Source organism: Mesoplodon mirus (assembly GCF_964341445.2).
Source record: "Mesoplodon mirus genome assembly, chromosome: 9".
Classification (NCBI taxonomy): Eukaryota; Metazoa; Chordata; class Mammalia; order Artiodactyla; family Ziphiidae; genus Mesoplodon; species Mesoplodon mirus.
The window spans coordinates 38,587,109-38,605,268 of record NC_138985.1 but is presented as its reverse complement, the minus strand read 5'-3'; the positions used below and the strand labels follow the sequence as shown (position 1 = coordinate 38,605,268).

The 18,160-nt window shown below is 40.1% G+C and overlaps 1 protein-coding gene across 1 annotated transcript in view; it reads right to left on the bottom strand.

Moving 5' to 3' along the window:
- The window catches only part of GRM3 (glutamate metabotropic receptor 3), a gene marked incomplete at both ends in the record, with an annotated part of 104,662 nt that overhangs the window by 67,420 nt on the left and 19,082 nt on the right, over positions 1-18,160 (bottom strand). Inside the window, one exon of the mRNA XM_082631574.1 lies at positions 14,961-15,816. Coding sequence (XP_082487700.1) covers positions 14,961-15,816 — 856 coding nt within the window. The remainder of the gene's footprint in view (positions 1-14,960; positions 15,817-18,160) is intronic.

Here is an 18,160-nt window from a genome sequence, read left to right as displayed (position 1 = left end):
TCTGAATTGTTATTTAGTACTATAACTTCTGGGGACTCTGCCATCTTATCAAGTTCTAATTTATCTTAGACAGTGAAAAGAATCCTTTAACTATCATAATTTTTTGAATGAAACACACCTAAGTGGAGTGTCTTTGTTACCTCAGGTACAATGCTAGGTATTTGGGGAAAAAATGTGAAGGATGACTATGTACTCTTGCCTGGTGATGTCACATATAGTAACTAAAGATACTGTGGACATTTGTTAAATGTTTAAAGTAAGAGGGAGGTCACCCTCCTACACTGTTGGTGGGAATGTAGATTGGTACAGCCACTATGCAGAACAGTAATGGAGATTCCTTAAAAAACTGAAAATAGAGCTACCATATGATCCAGCAATCCCACTCCTGGGCATATATCCGGAGAAAAACATGGTCCGAAAGGATACAGGCACCCCAATGTTCATTGCAGTGCTGTTTACAATAGCCAAGACAAGGAAGCAACCTAAATGTCCATCGACAGAGGAAGAGAGAAAGATGTGGTACATATATACAATGGAATATTACTCAGCCATTAAACAGAATGAAATAATGCCATTTGCAGCAACATGGATGGACCTAGAGATTGTCATACTAAGTGAAGTAAGTCAGACAGAGAAAGAGAAATATCGTATGATATTGCTTATATGCAGAATCTAAAATGAAATAATACAAATGAACTTATTTACAAAACAGAAACAGACTCACAGACTTCGAGAATGAATTTATGGTTACCAGGGGGGAAGGGTGAGTGGAAGGGATAGTTAGGGAGTGTGGGATTGACATGTACACACCGCTGTATTTAAAATGGGTAACCAACAAGGACCTACTGTATAGCACAGGGAACTCTGCTCAATATTATGTAACAACTGATGTGGGAAAAGAATTTGAAAAAGAATAGATACATGTATATGTATAACTGAATCACTTTGCTGTACACCTGAAACTATCACAACATTGTTAATCAACTATACTCCAATATAAAATAAAAAGTTAAAAAAACAATAAAGAGGGAGGTCAGAAGAGTGACCTGTCCTTGAGTTGCTTAGCCATCTCCTCAGTGCCTACCTCAGCATATAACATCAGTTTCCTTAATCTTCGGAAGCTCTGCGCACTGCTTAGGCATTATGAGAGTTTTGCTAGGTTCCTAAGATTGTTTACTAAACCCAACTCTGGGAGACTTCCCATAATCAGATGCTCCATTAGATGACAGTCTAATCTTTTTTTTTTTTTTTTTTTTTACATCTTTATTGGAGTATAATTGCTTTACAATGGCGTGTTAGTTTCTGCTTTATAACAAAGTGAATCAGTTATACATATACATATGTTCCCATATCTCTTCCCTCTTGCATCTCCCTCCATCCCACCCTCCCTATCCCACCCCTCTAGGTGGTCACAAAGCACTGAGCTGATCTCCCTGTGCTATGCGGCTGCTTTCCACTAGCTATCTATTTTACGTTTGGTAGTGTATATATGTCCATGCCACTCTCTTGCTTTGTCACAGCTTAGCCTTCCCCCTCCCCATATCCTCAAGTCCATTCTCTAGTCTAGGCCTGTGTCTTTATTCCTGTCTTACCCCTAGGTTCTTCATGGCATTTTTTTTTCTTAAATTCCATATATATGTGTTAGCATACGGTATTTGTCTTTCTCTTTCTGACTTAATTCACTCTGTATGACAGACTCTAGGTCTATCCACCTCATTACAAATAGCCTTCTATTTCAGTATGTGATTGCCACCCTAGTCAGGAATTTTTTTCTGAACCCACTGAAAATACTTCTTTTCTCTATGTTGGCGTTCCAGTGTTGTGTTGAGGATGAATATTAGCAGAAATACATATGAAAGTGGAAAAACGTGTATTTTCAACTCAACTCTGATAATATTTCCAGTGATTAGAAGCATTTAGAAGACTAGGTTATTGTGGGATAATACTGGGTGTCCCAAAGGTCACGAATGTAGGCTAAACTTGTTTTTGAAGATTGTTAGTTATATTTTTTTAAAAAATGCTCTGAATATTTTCTTCAGCCTCCAGACACCTTTACTGGTGATGTCCTTGTAAATATACTACAGTGTCCCAAAGTCTGGACACATAGAGGAAACAGCATATTCATTGTACTTTTTTTTTTCCAATTAGCAAGGTGGTAGAATCCATTTCTTTCATACTTTATTGGGGATGATTATGTTTTTCTTCTTCATAGACAGGATGGCTTTTCAAATGGATCAAGAAAAATTAAGGATTATGAAATAATAATCATAGTAATAACAGTAACCACCATATAAGCATAATAACAAGCAGCAGTAGCAGAAAGCTCAGGCCAAAGTGGGCAATTAGTCTTTCTAGAGGCTCCTGTTCTCCATTGTGTGACCTTACAATGAGAATCATTTCTCAAGCTTCTAGGCTACCAAAGCACAGATGCGTGATGCATAAACAAATAAGTAATCACATGAGTGGTGTCCTTTGGGGGTTTAGATCTTATTCTGGTGACCCCAGGAAGCTGACCAGAGACAAAGGGGCCAAAAAAATACAGGATATTTATCTTTACATTTTTGAAAATGCTTTTGATCAGCAGAGCTGGAACAAGTTTCTGTGCTTTTGTGGGAACTACAAATGTTCCAGGGGAGGAAGCGAGATCAAGAGCAGTTTGCTCTTTCAGGAACTTCAAAGCCCATTCATCTAAAGATGTGGCCATTACCATTTTGGCTTGCTCGCTGTGCCTTGGATGGCCCTGGACTTTTCAAGAGGAGAGCCTTGCTGGGTTGGGGCCAGCTCACACATATTCCTTAGAGTGCAGTGTCCCAGAAAATCTGCCCTTCCCAGCCTGTGCTCTGTGATTACCCCTCCAACCAGGAGGGAACTTTCTACCTATGGGAATGAGTCAGACACAGAGGTGAATGGGGCAGCAAGGCTGGACTACCCATTTTCTGCCTCTGCCCCTCTTTCAGGTGTGGACGATTGTAAACATACGAACAAAGCTAGACCATCTCCGTGAGGCTCTGGGCCTCTGATCTCAGTAGTCTGTCTCTTTGCTGGTACCAGGAGATAAGTGTGCCACAAAAAAAAAAAAAAGAAAAAAAAAGAAAAGAAAGAAAGAAAGAAATAGAGAAAGAAAAGCAACTAACAAACGAATGAGCAAAAATCCTGTCACAGCTGTGTGTCCTACTATCCAGCCCATTATGACTACCAAGTCCAGCAGTAACAAGGAGATGCCCTCTTCACTTATAATTCAAGCCTTGGGAATAAGGCTTGAATTAAGATTTGTTCAGTGAATTTAGATTTATTCTGGACATAAGATGCACAATGATTTTCCAATCCAAAGCAAAACTCAAAACCAAAATAGAACACAAAATTTAAGGCAAGACCCTACTATTGCAGCCCCACTAATTCTTTTTTAAAATTTTTATTTTATATTGGAGTATCATGAATTTACAATGATGTGTTAGTTTCAGGTGTACAGCAAAGTTATACCTATACATATATCCATTCTTTTTCAGATTCTTTTCCCATATCGGTTATACAGAATATTGAGTATAGTTCCCTGTGTTCTACAGTAGGTCCTGTTGATTATCTGTTTTATGTATAGTAGTGTGCATATGTTAATTCCAACCTCGTAATTTATGCTCACCCCCCCACACACCTACTTTTCCCCTTTGGTAACCATAAGTTTGGTTTCTAAGTCTGTTTCTGTTTTGTAAATAAGTACATTTGTATCATTCTTTTAGATTTCACATATAAGTGATATATGATATTTGTCTTTCTTTGTCTGACTTACTTCACTTAGTATGAAAATCTCTAGGTCCATCCATCTTGCTGCAAATGGCATTATTTCATTCTTTTTTATGCAGCCCCACTAATTCTGCTTCTATACTTTGAGACTGTTCTGCGGACTGGCTGCTGGTATAAGCCCCATGAAGCTGGGACCCCGTCTGTCTTGGTAACTGTTGGGTCCCCAGGTCCCAGCATAAAGTCTAAACTTATCTGTGGAATCAATGGCTATATTCAGGACCTTATGGTTTGCTCTGTCACCTATTTATTATGTGATCTTGGATAAATTTCCTGTTGTGTAAAATTCTCAGTTTTTCCATTCTCAAACATTTTAGCCCAGGCCTGCAGATCACGCAAAGGAACATTATGAGTGTTATTCCTAAGATAATGCATCCTTGACGCTGGCTGTGTCTTGGAGCACCTCTGGCAGCATGCACAGTAAGTGGGAGTGCTTTCTTTTTTCTTTTTGTTTGGGTGCACTCTGGTTACCACGTCACCCTGACAGGTGAGTTCACTTTTATGTGCTTCAGTAAGTGAAGATCATAATGCTGACATCCTGAATTTCCACCTCTGTCAAGTGAGGAGTAGAAGCAAGTTCATCTTTCAGGAAGGCCTTTTGTAACTCTATGATTTTAGTCTATTCCATTTTCTGGGACTCGTCTCAGAATAAAAAGTGAAAGAGGTTATATTGTACTGTGAACACATAAAATGGCAGTGACATTGCATTTCTTTAAAAGTTTAATAGCCCTCTCTGTTTCCTCTGTTTGTGACTGCCTTGGGTGGTTTAAGCTTTCCTTTTACATGATGAGTGCATGGAAATTTATTCAAAATAATTTGGAAAAGTCTCGTGCCACGAAACATAATTCTCATTTAAATATTTATTTTAGAATTCAAGATAACTTGGCTCTTTCAGATGGAGAAATTTTACTAATAAAAAATGCTTTGAAGCTTTTTTTTTTTTTTTTTTTTTTTAATATCCTAAGGTGTAGAGTCTAAGGCTCAGCTTCCAAAGTTTGGGTGTTTTATGAATCACCTTAGCTCCAAATAATTGAGAAAGTGTCCCAGGAGCACTAAAGGGATAATAAAAAGGAGCACAGGAAGAAACGTATTTTGAACTTATTTACTGATCGTCTTTCATTCCTTTAATAAACATTCCATTAATAGTGAGAGTATGTCAGAAACTGTGTTAGGTGTTTGGGATCAAAGTCCTCAACTTCCCAGAGTTCTTGTGTTACGTATAAAAGCAGCACTGGATCTGATGACTTGGATTTCAACCTTGTTCCCTGCCACTAGCCAGATGATGATCTTGGGCAAATCACTTTCACTTTTGGGGCTTCATCTATAAAACAGGGACAAACAAGAGATCCACTGCTAATGCTCTTTGGTTTTAAATTTGCCTCAAATACGAAGATAGAACATAACTAATGGATGGTGCTTAGGTTAAAAAAAAGCCAGCCATTCTAGAAGGCATATACTTTTCTTTCTTGAAATTAATTTGTTAATGAAAAAAACATACACATTTAATTTTCACAAAAAAGTCACATTATAAATCTATCGACTGTTTTTCTCATTCTGTATTCCTTCAGTAAACATTGATATAATGTGCAACTCTGTACCCGAAAATGTGTTGGGTATTTGAGATCAGAGATGAAACATATGTTCTCTGCCTTGGAAAAAGCTCACAATCTAGTAATGGAGATAGAGAAGGAAATATGAATTTGGGTGTTAAGTGCTATTTATAATCAACAAATATTTACTGAACATCTATTATGCTTGGGCTACATCAGTGAATAAAACCGACAATAATTTCTGTTTTCATGGAGTTTATATTCAAGTGTGAAGATCAAACAATAAAGAATAAACATGAAAATGTTCATGTGGTATGAGAGAAGGTGAAAAAATCATGGAGTAAATAAAATTAGAGCAGGTTAAAGGGAAATGGTGGGGTTGGAGGCAGTGAGTTGCAGTCTTAAGAAGGATTGCCAGGTGGGTCTCAATAAGAGGCTGGGGTTTAAGTAAAGCTTGACGGAAGTAAGATGTCTGGGGAAAGGGCATTACAATCAGAGGGAACTGGGGGTGGGAAAGCCCTAAGTTTGGAAACAAAGGTGGCTGGAGTGAAGTGAGCAAGAGGGAGAGTAAAAGGTGATGACAGAGGAGCAGCAAGGGATTGCGGGGGGAGGGCAGATCAGGTAGGACCTTGCGGAACATTGTAAGGACTTTGACTTTGACTGTGAGTGACATGGGGGAACTCCCTAAGAGGTTTTGAGCAGAGGAGTGACTTGTTCTGGCTTACACTATAAAAAGGCATCCTGGCTGTTGTGTTGTGGCTGTGTTGGAGGTGGCCAAGAGTAAATTTGGAGACTATTCTAGGGATGCAGTGTTGAGGTGTTGCTGGCTTGGACCAGGGTAGTAGCAGTTGAGATGGAATAAGTGAAGGTGCTAGATAGGGCAGAAGGGGCTGGGGTGAGAGTGTTCTAGGTGGAGGAAGCAGCATAGACAGAGGGGACAAAGGCAAAAATAAAGGTGCGTGCTTGGCGAACTGCAAGTAGTCTTAATGGAAGGAAGGGTGAATGCTGCGTGTGTGGCAGGAGATGAGTCTAGAGAGGTCGTTAGATCTTACGCCAGGAGAATTTACTGTTTATAAGAATCTTTAGCAAAGCATACTCTGCCAAATCTCTTTTGCAAAAGGAATATTCATATTGGGTTAACTTCAAGGAATACTCATGGTGGCCGTTGCTGGAACTTGCTAGTAGGGATATACCAAGGGACAGAGGAGTATTCTCAGGAGGCTTAGCTCTTCCATCCTGAGAGGGCTAGAGCTCTAAGGGCATTGGCTACAACTGTCTGTCAGAAGAATCCTGGAGTAAATGCATGGACTACAAGCAGCTGGCTGGAAGGGGACTTTTTTGATCTGAGCAAAGATTGTGTAGTGTTTGCTAAGCATTCACTATTGTGCCTAGTCCACTACCTCAATATTCAAGTTAGAAAATCAGAGATACTACTTCAGAAAAAAAAATGTAAAACAGACGTGCTTTTCAATAGCTGACTAGGTTAGCCTTATTATTTAATATACATATTTAGCTAATTCATCATCTCAGTATCCTCAAGTAGTAAGGCATTTTCTTATCCAAGTCTCACTGCTATGCATATGTACCTGGTGGCTGGTCTAAATTCCCTCTTTTCTGTAGTTGGAGTCTGTTTTTCACCCTTCTATTCTCCTCAGAGAAGGAGAATGATTGGCAATTTTGAGCAAATTGAGAAGGTGAAAATAGCACTTTGTGGTCAGGTCTGCACAGCCAAACTAAATTGTAGAACCAAAGTCAGTAATTGAACAAGTAGGCAAAAAGAAGATCCTGTTGGGTGATCCTCTCGGCCTGAACCAAGATGGTGGAGTAGAAGGATGTGCTCTCACTCCCTCTTGTGAGAACACCAGAATCACAACTAGCTGCTGGAAATCATCGACAGGAGGACACTAGAACTCACCAAAACAGATACCCCCACATCCAAAGACAAAGGAGAAGCCACAATGAGACAGCAGGAGGGGCTCAATCACAGTAAAATCAAATCCCATAACTGCTGGGTGGGTGACTCACAAACTGGAGATCACTATACCACAGAAGTCCACCCACTGGAGTGAAGGTTCTGAGCGCCACATCAGGCTGCCCAACCTGGGGGTCCAGCAATGGGAGGAGGAATTCTAGAGAATCAGACTTTGAGTGCTAGTGGGATTTGATTGTAGGACTTCAGCAGGACTAGGGGAAACAGAGACTACACTCTTGGAGGGCACACACAAAGTAGTGTGTGCATTGGGACCCAGGGTAAGGAGCAGTGACCCCATAGGAGACTGCACCAGACCTACCTGCTAGTGTTGGAGGGCCTCCTGCAGAGGCAGGGGGTGGCTGTGGCTGACCGTGGGGACAAGGACACTGGCAGCAGAAGTTCTGGGAAGTACTCCTTGGTGTGAGCCCTCCCAGAGTCTGCCATTAGCCCCATCAAAGAGCCCAGGTAGGCTCCAGTGTTGGGTTGCCTCAGGCCAAACAACCAACAGGGAGGGCACCCAGCCCCACCCATCAGCAGTCAAGTGGATTAAAGTTTTACTAAGCTCTGCCCACCAGAGCAACAGTCAGCTCTACCCACCACCAGTCCCTCACATCAGGAAACTTGCACAAACCTCTTAGATAGCCTCATCCACCAGAGGGCAGACAGCAGAAGCAAGAAGAACTACAGTCCTGCAACCTGTGGAACAAAAACCACATTCACAGAAAGATAGACAAGATGAAAAGGCAGAGGGCTATGTACCAGATGAAGGAACAAGATAAAACCCCAGGAAAACAACTAAATGAAGTGGAGATAGGCAACCTTCCAGAAAAAGAATTCAGAATAATGATAGTGAAGATGATCCAGGACCACGGAAAAAGAATGGAGGCAAAGATTGAGAGGATGCAAGAAATGTTTAACAAAGACCTAGAAGAATTAAAGAACAAACAGAGAGGAATAATACAATAACTGAAATGAAAACTACACTAGAAGGAATCAATAGCAGAATAACTGGGGCAGAAGAATGGACAAGTGACCTGGAAGACAGAATGATGGAATTCACTGCTGCAGAACAGAGTAAAGAAAAAAGAATGAAAAGAAATGAAGAGAGCCTAAGAGACCTCTGGGACAACATTATATGCAACAACATTCGCATTATAGGGGTCCCAGAAGGAGAAGAGAGAGAGAAAGGACCTGAGAAAATATCTGAAGAGATTATAGTCGAAAACTTCCCTAACATGGGAAAGGAAATAGCCACCCAAGTCCAGGAAGCACAGAGTCCCATACAAGATAAACCCAAGGAGAAACACGCTGAGACACATAGTAATCAAATGGGCAAAAAGTAAAGACAAAGAAAAATTATTGAAAGCAGCAAGGGAAAAATGACAAATAACATACAAGGGAACTCCCATAAGGTTAACAGCTGATTTCTCAGCAGAAACTCTACAAGCCAGAAGGGAGTGGCATGATATACTTAAAGTGATGAAAGGAAAGAACCTACAATCAAGATTACTCTACCCGGCAAGGATCTCATTCAGATTCGATGGAGAAATCAAAAGCTTTACAGTCAAGCAAAAGCTAAAAGAATTCAGCACCACCAAACCAGCTCTACAACAAATGCTAAATGAACTATAAGTAGGAAACACAAGAGAAGAAAAGGACCTACAAAAACAAACCCAAAACAATTAAGAAAATGGTCATAGGAACATTCATATCAATAATTACCTTAAACGTGAATGGATTAAATGCTCCAACCAAAAGACACAGGCTTGCTGAATGGATACAAAAACAAGACCCATCTACATGCTGTCTACAAGAGACCCACTTCAGACCTAGGGACACATACAGACTGAAAGTGAGGGGATGGAAAAAGATATTCCATGCAAATGAAAATCAAAAGAAAGCTGGAGTAGCAATACTCATATCAGATCAAATAGACTTTAAAATAAAGAATGTTACAAGAGACAAGGAAGGACACTACATAATGATCAAGGGATCAATCCCAGAAGAAGATATAACAATTATAAATATATATGCACCCAACATAGGATCACCTCAATACATAAGGCAACTGCTAACAGCTATAAAAGAGGAAACTGACAGTAGCACAATAATAGTGGGGGACTTTAACACTTCACTTACACCAATGGACAGATCATCCACACAGAAAATTAATAAGGAAACACACGCTATAAATGACACAATAAACCAGATAGATTTAATTGGTATTTATAGAACATTCCATCCAAAAACAGCAGATTACACTTCCTTCTCAAGTGCGCACGGAACATTCTCTAGGATAGATCCCATCTTGGGTCACAAATCCAGCCTCAGTAAATTTAAGAAAATTAAAATCATTTCAAGCATCTTTTCTGACCACAACACTATGAGATTAGAAATCAATTACAGGGGAAAAAACCATATGAAACACAAACACATGGAGGCTAAACAATACGTTACTAAATAACCAAGAGATCACTGAAGAAATCAAAGAGGAAATCAAAAAATACCTAGAGATAAAAGACAATGAAAACACGACGATCCAAAACCTATGGGAGGCAGCAAAAGCAGTTCTAAGAGGGAAGTTTATAGCTATACAAGCCTACATCAAGAAACAAGGAAAATCTCAAATAAACAATCTAACCTTACACCTAAAGGAACTAGAGACAGAAGGACAAACAAAACCAGAAGTTAGCAGAAAGAGAGAAATCATAAAGATCAGAGCAGAAATAAATGAAATAGAAACAAAGAAAACAATAGCAAAGGTCAATAAAACTAAAAGCTGGTTTTTGAGAAGATAAATAAAATTGATAACCCATTAGCCAGACTCATCAAGAAAAAGAGGGAGAGGACTCAAATCAATAAAATTAGAAATGGAAAAGGAGAAGTTACAACAGACACCGCAGTAATACAAAACATCTTAAGAGACTACTACAAGCAACTCTATGCCAATAAAATGGACAACCTGGAAGAAATGGAGAAATTCTTAAAAAGGTATAACCTTCCAAGACTGAACCAGGAAGAAATAGAAAATATGAACAGACAAATCAGAAGTAAAGAAATTGAAACTGTGATTAAAAATCTTCCAACAAACAAAAGTCCAGGACCAGATGGCTTCACAGGTGAATTCTATCAAACATTTAGAGAAGAGCTAACACCCATCCTTCTCAAACTCTTCCAAAAAATTGCAGAGGAAGGAACACTCCCAAACACATTCTATGAGGCCACAATCACCCTGATACCAAAACCAGACAAAGATACTACAAAAAAAGATAATTACACACTAATATCACTGATGAATATAGATGCAAAAATCCTCAACAAAATGCTAGCAAATGGAATCCAACAACACATTAAAAGGATTATACTCCATGATTAAGTCGGATTCATCCCAGGGATGCAAGGATTCTTCAATACACGCAAATCAATCAATGTGATACACCATATTAACAAACTGAAGAAGAAAATCTATATGATCATCTCAATAGATGCAGAAAAAGCTTTTGACAGAATTCAACACCGATTTATGATAAAAACTCTTCAGAAAGTGGGCATAGAGTGAACCTACCTCAACATAATAAATGCCATATACGACAAACCCACAGAAAACATCATTCTCAATGGTGAAAAACTGAAAGCATTTCCTCTAAGATCAGGAACAAGACAAGGATGTCCACTCTCACAACTATTATTCAACATAGTTTTGGAAGACCTAGCCATGGCAATCAGGGAAGAAAAAGAAAGAAAAAGAATACAAATTGGAAAAGAAGAAGTAAAAGTGTCACTATTTGCAGATGACATGATACTATACATAGAGAATCCTAAAGATGCCACCAGAAAACTACTAGACCTAATCTATGAATTTGGTAAAGTTTCAGGATACAAAAGTGATGCACAGAAATCTCTTGCATTCCTATACACTAATGATGAAAAATCTGAAAGAGAACTTAAGGAAACACTCCCATTTACCACTGCAACAAAAAGAATAAAATACCTAGGAATAAACCTACCTAGGGAGACAAAAGACCTGTATGCAGAAAACTATAAGACACTGATGAAAGAAATTAAAGATGATACCAACAGATGGAGAGATATACCATGTTCTTGGATTGGAAGAATCAATATTGTGAAAATGACTATACTACCCAAAGCAATCTACAGATTCAATGCAATCCCTATCAAGTTACCAATTCATTTTTTACAGAACTAGAACAAAATATCTTGAAATTTGTATGGAGACACAAAAGACCCCGAATAGCCAAAGCAGTCTTGAGGGAAAAATGCGGAGCTGGAGGAATCAGACTCCCTGAATTCAGAGTATAGTACAAAGCTACAGTAATCAAGACAATATGGTACTGGCACAAAAACAGAAACATAGATCAATGGAACAAGATAGAAAGCCCAGAGATAAACCCACGCACCTATGGTCAACTAATCTATGACAAAGGAGGCAAGGATATACAATGGAGAAAAGATAGTCTCTTCAATAAGTGGTGCTGGGAAAACTGGACAGCTACATGTAAAAGAATGAAATTAGGCCACTCCCTAACACCATACACAAAAATAAACTGAAAATGGATTAAAGACCTAAATGTAAGGCCAGACGCTACTAAACTCTTAGAGGAAAACATAGGCAGAACACTCTATGACATAAATCACTGCAAGATCCTTTTTGACCCACCTCCTAGAGAAATGGAAATAAAAACAAAAGTAAACAAATGGGACCTAATGAAACTTCAAAGCTTTTGTACAGCAAAGGAAACCATAAATAAGACCAAAAGACAACCCTCAGAATGGGAGAAAATATTTGCAAACGCATCAGCGGACAAAGGATTAATCTCCCAAATATATAAACAGCTCAGGCAGCTCAAAATTAAAAAAACAAACAACCCAATCCAAAAATGGGCAGAAGACCTAAATAGACATTTCTCCGAAGAAGACATACAGATGGCCAAGTAGCACATGAAAAGCTGCTCAACATCACTAATTATTAGAGAAATGCAAATCAAAACTACAATGAGGTATCACCTCACACCAGTTAGAATGAGCATCATCGGAAAATCTACAAAGAACAAATACTGTAGAGGGTGTGGAGAAAAGGGAACCCTGTTGCACTGTTGGTGGGAATGTAAATTGATACAGTCAATATGGAGAACAGTATGGAGCTTCCTTAAAAAACTAAAAATAGAATTACCATATGATCCAGCAATCCCACTACTGGGCATATACCCTGAGAAAACCATAATTCAAAAAGACACATGCACCCCAGTGTTCATTGCAGCACTCTTTTATAATAGCCAGGTCATGGAAGCAACATAAATGCCTATTCACAGACGAATGGATAAAGAAGATGTGGTACATATATACAATGGAATATTACTCAGCCATAAAAAGGAACGAAATTGGGTCATTTGTTGAGACGTGGATGGATCTAGAGACTGTCATTCAGAGCGAAGTAAGTCAGAAAGGGAAAAACAGATATCGTATATTAACGCATGTATATGGAACCTAGAAAAATGGTACAGATGAACTGGTTTGCAGGGCAGAAGTGGAGACACAGATGTAGAGAACAAACGTATGGACACCAAGTGAGGAAAGTGGCGGGGGGTGGTGGTGGTGGTGTGATGAATCGGGCGATTGGGATTGACATGTATACACTGATGTGTATAAAACTGATGTCTAATAAGAACCTGCTGTATACAAAAATAAAATAAAATTCAAAAATTAAAAAAAAGGTCCTGTTGTTTTATTTATCCAAATGGCCTTATTTCTTCACTTTTCTTTGCCATTTAAGACTCAGTCAGTGAAATGAAGGAAAATATTTTGCTTACAGATAACACCTTGTAAAGGCTCTCTGAAATCCAAGAGGTTTCTTTCTATTAGCTGTTGATGAGTGGATATATTTGTATATTTGCATACTAGAATAACAGAGTTAATTAATACTTGTTGTGCATAAAGATAAATGGCTACCCCAAGGGTAGTCTGAAAGGGGAGAAGGGTGCTAATTCATCTTATTCATCTTTAAGAATTAAGTGCATTGTAGATGTTATTTATAGATACCTGGGAGTTCATTTATATTTAGAGTAAAGATATTCTTTTTTACTGAGTGTGGTGCAGTCTTATATTCTGGAGATGTCAGTGTGAACGATCTGGGATTTTGAGATAAATCCTGAATAAATAAATAAATAAATATATGGAGAACACACACACACACACACACACACACATTCCTATATGGAATATACCTGTGGGAGTACAGGGCACAGCAAAGTTTTAATCTTTACCATTCACAGTGGTCATTCTAATGATAAAGATGGTATCTGTCAGATGAATAGGAGGAAATACTGACATAATTGATCTCCGCTACTTTTGGCTCCCTCTGGGTGGAATGAAGAAAGGATGTGCAAAAATGCAGTCTGGTAATTTTTGTGCTTATTTTCAAGGCTAGTTTAGGGGTTAGAGTTCTAGAATAGGAGCCAGTTGTCATGAGGTCTTTTCTCAGTACTACCAGTGATTTTTCAGGCCGTTTGACTTCTGAGTGATTATCTGTAAGGGAGATGTGAGAACTGCCACTTGCTCCAATGGTAGTATGATTTGAGCATACAAAATTCCATGTCTTGGATGATAAATCAATTGAAACAGACTCTGCAGACTAGAATGATGCCCTAGTGGCATGGGAAATGATTAGCAATTTAGACAATGAAAGCATTTTATCATTGTAATATTTTTGGCATCAAAATCTTTTGTGCCCAATAATATTACTTACCATTTTAGGATTTAGGATTAAGCTAAAATCCCCAAAACTGGTACCTTAATGCACTGATATCACATGCATCTTAGAAGACAATACAGTTCTAAAGATTTCTTGCTGTTTACATATTAATAGTGCATTAAAACACAGTGCTATTTTGAGAAATGTTTAGACCATATTTATAAAGAAATGAAGGAGCAGCAATAGCCACTTTGAATACACCTTTGGATGTTCACGTCTGTATCAGAATGACTTCCATCAGTCTTCAGTTTGCTTAAAGTCAAGCTCCCAGGAAAAACAGTTTCATTTCATAACATCATTTGAGAAAATCCACAGCTCTTAATACTGACATGGAAATGTTGCTGTACAGCAGAAGACATAAACTCAAATGCCTGGAATCACCATGCTCTGAGTATCTTTACCTCTCCCTCCCTAATTAGGCTCTGGGAAAAGACTGACTTTTTTCTCTCCCCAACTGAGAAAGTTACGAGATTCTTTTGGTCAAATCACCCAGAAGGAAAGCTTGGAAGTTCATGTCCCTTAGAGAGTTGCCAATTCTGCTAAAGAAGATTAAATGCCCATATCACACGTGTCATATCCTACAGCTAATCACAAGAAAGAGAATAAATGTAGCATGGCCCGCGTCTAGGCAGCTACCACAGATCAATCCAGCCTAGGGGGCCTTTCAATTTTATGTGGTGTACCAGCCAAGATATTCACTCAAAAATAAGTAAGAACATCAAAAAGCCATTGTATTGCATCTTGGAATATTTCACAGTTTGAACCCCTTGTGTAGCTCTGAAAAAAAAGATTTCTTAGTCGGGGGCAGAGGTATTTGATTCCTCTTTGATTCATTGTTCGCACCATAGAAGATGATTAAAGGCTCCTCGCTTACCTGTGAAGTTGATTTTCAGCAAGTAATCCTTGTACAACTTCTTCCCGTCCAGGATCCTCATGGCGTCGCAGAGCTTGGTGGTGTTGGGACAGAGGGTGCGCTGCATTTTGTGCAGGGCGTGGGCCATGGCGTACACCGCGTTCACCACGAACATGATCTTGGATTCTTGCTCGTAGTTGCTGCTGTCGATGGCCAGGTGCTTGTCGCAAGGGCGCCGGTGGTTGTGCTTGTTCTGGAGGCTACACTGGAACTTCTGCTCCCAGAAGTCCCGGAACCAGGGGTTGCGGTGGTTGCTGTAGGGGCTGAGGCTCTGGAAGTAGCGGTCGAACTGGCGGATGCGCTGGGAGGCTAGCTCCAGGGTGATGGCGCCGTCGGCCACGTGCTCGCTGCCCTTGACGATGCTCTCCTGCGCGCCCCAGCCGTCGCTTGCCACCCAGGTGAAGGAGGTGTTGGCGCGGCTGGCGGCGGCGATGAGCTCGCGCGAGTCGTCACTGCGCATGAAGAGGACCACGACACGCGCGTTGGGCTTCTGCAGGAGCTCGCGGATCACGCTGTCGTAGGACTTGCGGATGTTGGAGCGCCCCACCTTCTCCGACGTGGCGATGCAGATGTTGCGCATGCGGGCTTCCTGCTCGAACGCCTCGATCCCTGTCTCCCCGTAATCGCCCTCGGAGGCCACAGTGGACACGTATGTCCAGTTGAAGAAACGCAAGATCTCGGCCATGGCTTTGGCCTGGTAGAAGTCGGGGGGCACGGTCCTGGCAAAATAATCATAGCGCGACTTGTCGCTGAGCTTGGCGCTGGTGGACGCGTAGCTTATCTGCGGGATCTGGAACAGCCTCAGCAGGTTGGCCACCTGGGGGAGGGAGACAGGGGAGGTACCATTTTTAGAAACCCGGAGGTAACTGACTGTACATGAAAGATGAAGGATAGCAGGCCTTTACCCAGCTCCCTTTTCACCTCTAGATCGCTAAGCTTTTCTGGACGCTTTGCCAGATACTTCCCTGGATACTGTATTTGGAGTATTAGGAAGTAGGTCCCAAACAGGTAATTCAAGGGTGGGGAAAAGATAAAGAGAAATGAGAAGGGCACTCCTCTTTCTCTCCTAGACTTTATAATAGACGCTGGACCAGGATTCATCCTGTTCAGGTTTCCCAGTGAGGTTGTTTTAAGTTTCTGGGGTCCTCTTATAACTCAGTCTAACAATGAACTACAGTGAATTGGCCAAATTAGGTTTTTAGACAACTTGGCTGCAGCTGTATAGAAAGAGGCTGGGTGTTGTCTAATTCTCACTTCCCCCTCTTTTGCTAAAAACAGCAGTCTCTGAAAGAGTTTAATTTGGGAACTGTATACCACATGGACAGTCCACATTAGACATTTATTATCTAGGTTAAGCCAAAACAAAAAAAAAATCCATTTTTTTTTGGTCCATGCCAAAGTTTAGGCATATGACTTTCTAAACTTCTGACGAGCTTGACCAACATTCTCTTTGCCTTTTCAACATTTTGTTTCTGTTTGGACTATACACAGTCCAAGGATACAAATGCTATTCTTATGATATTTTTGATTAAAAAGCAAATAAGGAAGTATCGAGGACCTGGTCAAAAAAAGAACCATTTACTTTAAAATGTTTACTTATTTCGAATAAAGAATGTAAAATTGGGGGCTTCCCTGGTGGCACAGTGGTTGAGAGTCCGCCTGCCGATGCAGGGGACACGGGTTCGTGCCCCAGTCCGGGAAGATCCCACATGCCGCGGAGCAGCTGGGCCCGTGAGCCATGGCCGCTGGGCCTGCGCGTCCGGAGCCTGTGCTCTGCAACGGGAGAGACCACAACAGTGAGAGGCCCGTGTACCGAAAAAAAAAAATGTAAAATTGTTATAATTTACCTGTCAATAATATTTCACTGTTTTTATTTATTACAGAATAAAAAAGGAAAGTGACACTAGCATATCAAGGAACATTTTATGCTTAGAGTATTTGTGAAATTTATACATTTTAAAATATTTACACAGATTATGTGTAAATCTAATAAGTTTGTTTTTGTTTTTCCTGGCTACCTACCTCACGTATTCTGAACATTTCTATCTCTTCACTGACTTTAGTTACATAATATATATACTAAGTGGACTTCAATTGGAAACAACGTTGAATATTCCAATATACTCTACGAGTACTTTGAAGTTTCCCTTCTGGAAATTTTGGTTTCAGGTTTATATTTGACATGTAGGAAGCACAGCTTGAAATAGGCAGCTGTTAGCAAAGAGCACAAGTACTATCAAACAACTGACAGCTGAGTCCTGGTTAATCATCATTTCATCTGGCAACAGAAACCAACAGCCAAAGTCATACCCAGCCACGTGGCATGTTCTTAGAGATCGTGCCTGCTATTAAAACCAACCCTTAATGTGGCCCAGAGCTATCAAAAATGTTTTTCATATCTTTTCAAATCCTGGTACCTCTCACGTAACTACAAAGAGAACAGCAAGAAAATCTGGTGCTTAGCACACAATATAATGCAGATTTAGGATCCAGATATTTTTTGCATTTGGTAAAGACTCTTTTTTAATATATATCCTAGGATGTGAGTGAATTTTGGGGAATGGAGGTGAGTGGATGGATGAAGGCTAGTATGCCATTTACTTTTTCTTTTCTCACGCCTAGACACCCTGAACAAAATGACCTCTATTGGTTCATTTGAACAGGGGGGTGTTGCTTGTTTACTCAGTCTGATTGAGATGGCACTGAGCCAGTACTGTCATCACTTCTGTACTGAGTACCTGGCTTCTTTCGGATGCAAGTACCACTGTGGCAGACTGGTGATAAGAGCCCTGTCTGTGCATGGGCTTGGCTTGATTCTGGAGTTTCTGGGTGACACTGGAGAGGCCATCTCTTCTGGATGCTACAGTTTTCTAATCTTCAGGTTCTATTCATCAGGACCTGAACCCCTCAGGGAGGCAGAGAATGAAAGCACCTGAAAAATGCCCAGAGACATCATTTTCTGGCATCTAGGAACCACAGTGAAAGGGTCCTAAACTGCTGAAACTTTTTTCTCCCGGAGGGATATGAGTAATGAAAAGCTGCTGAAGAAAAAAGTTCTTGTCTTTTGACGGATAGGGTCCTGTGGCTTCATTCTACCTCTCCAGGATATCTGAGAACAATTTACAAACAAGGCAGACTGTACAAGACAGTGAAGTAGCCAT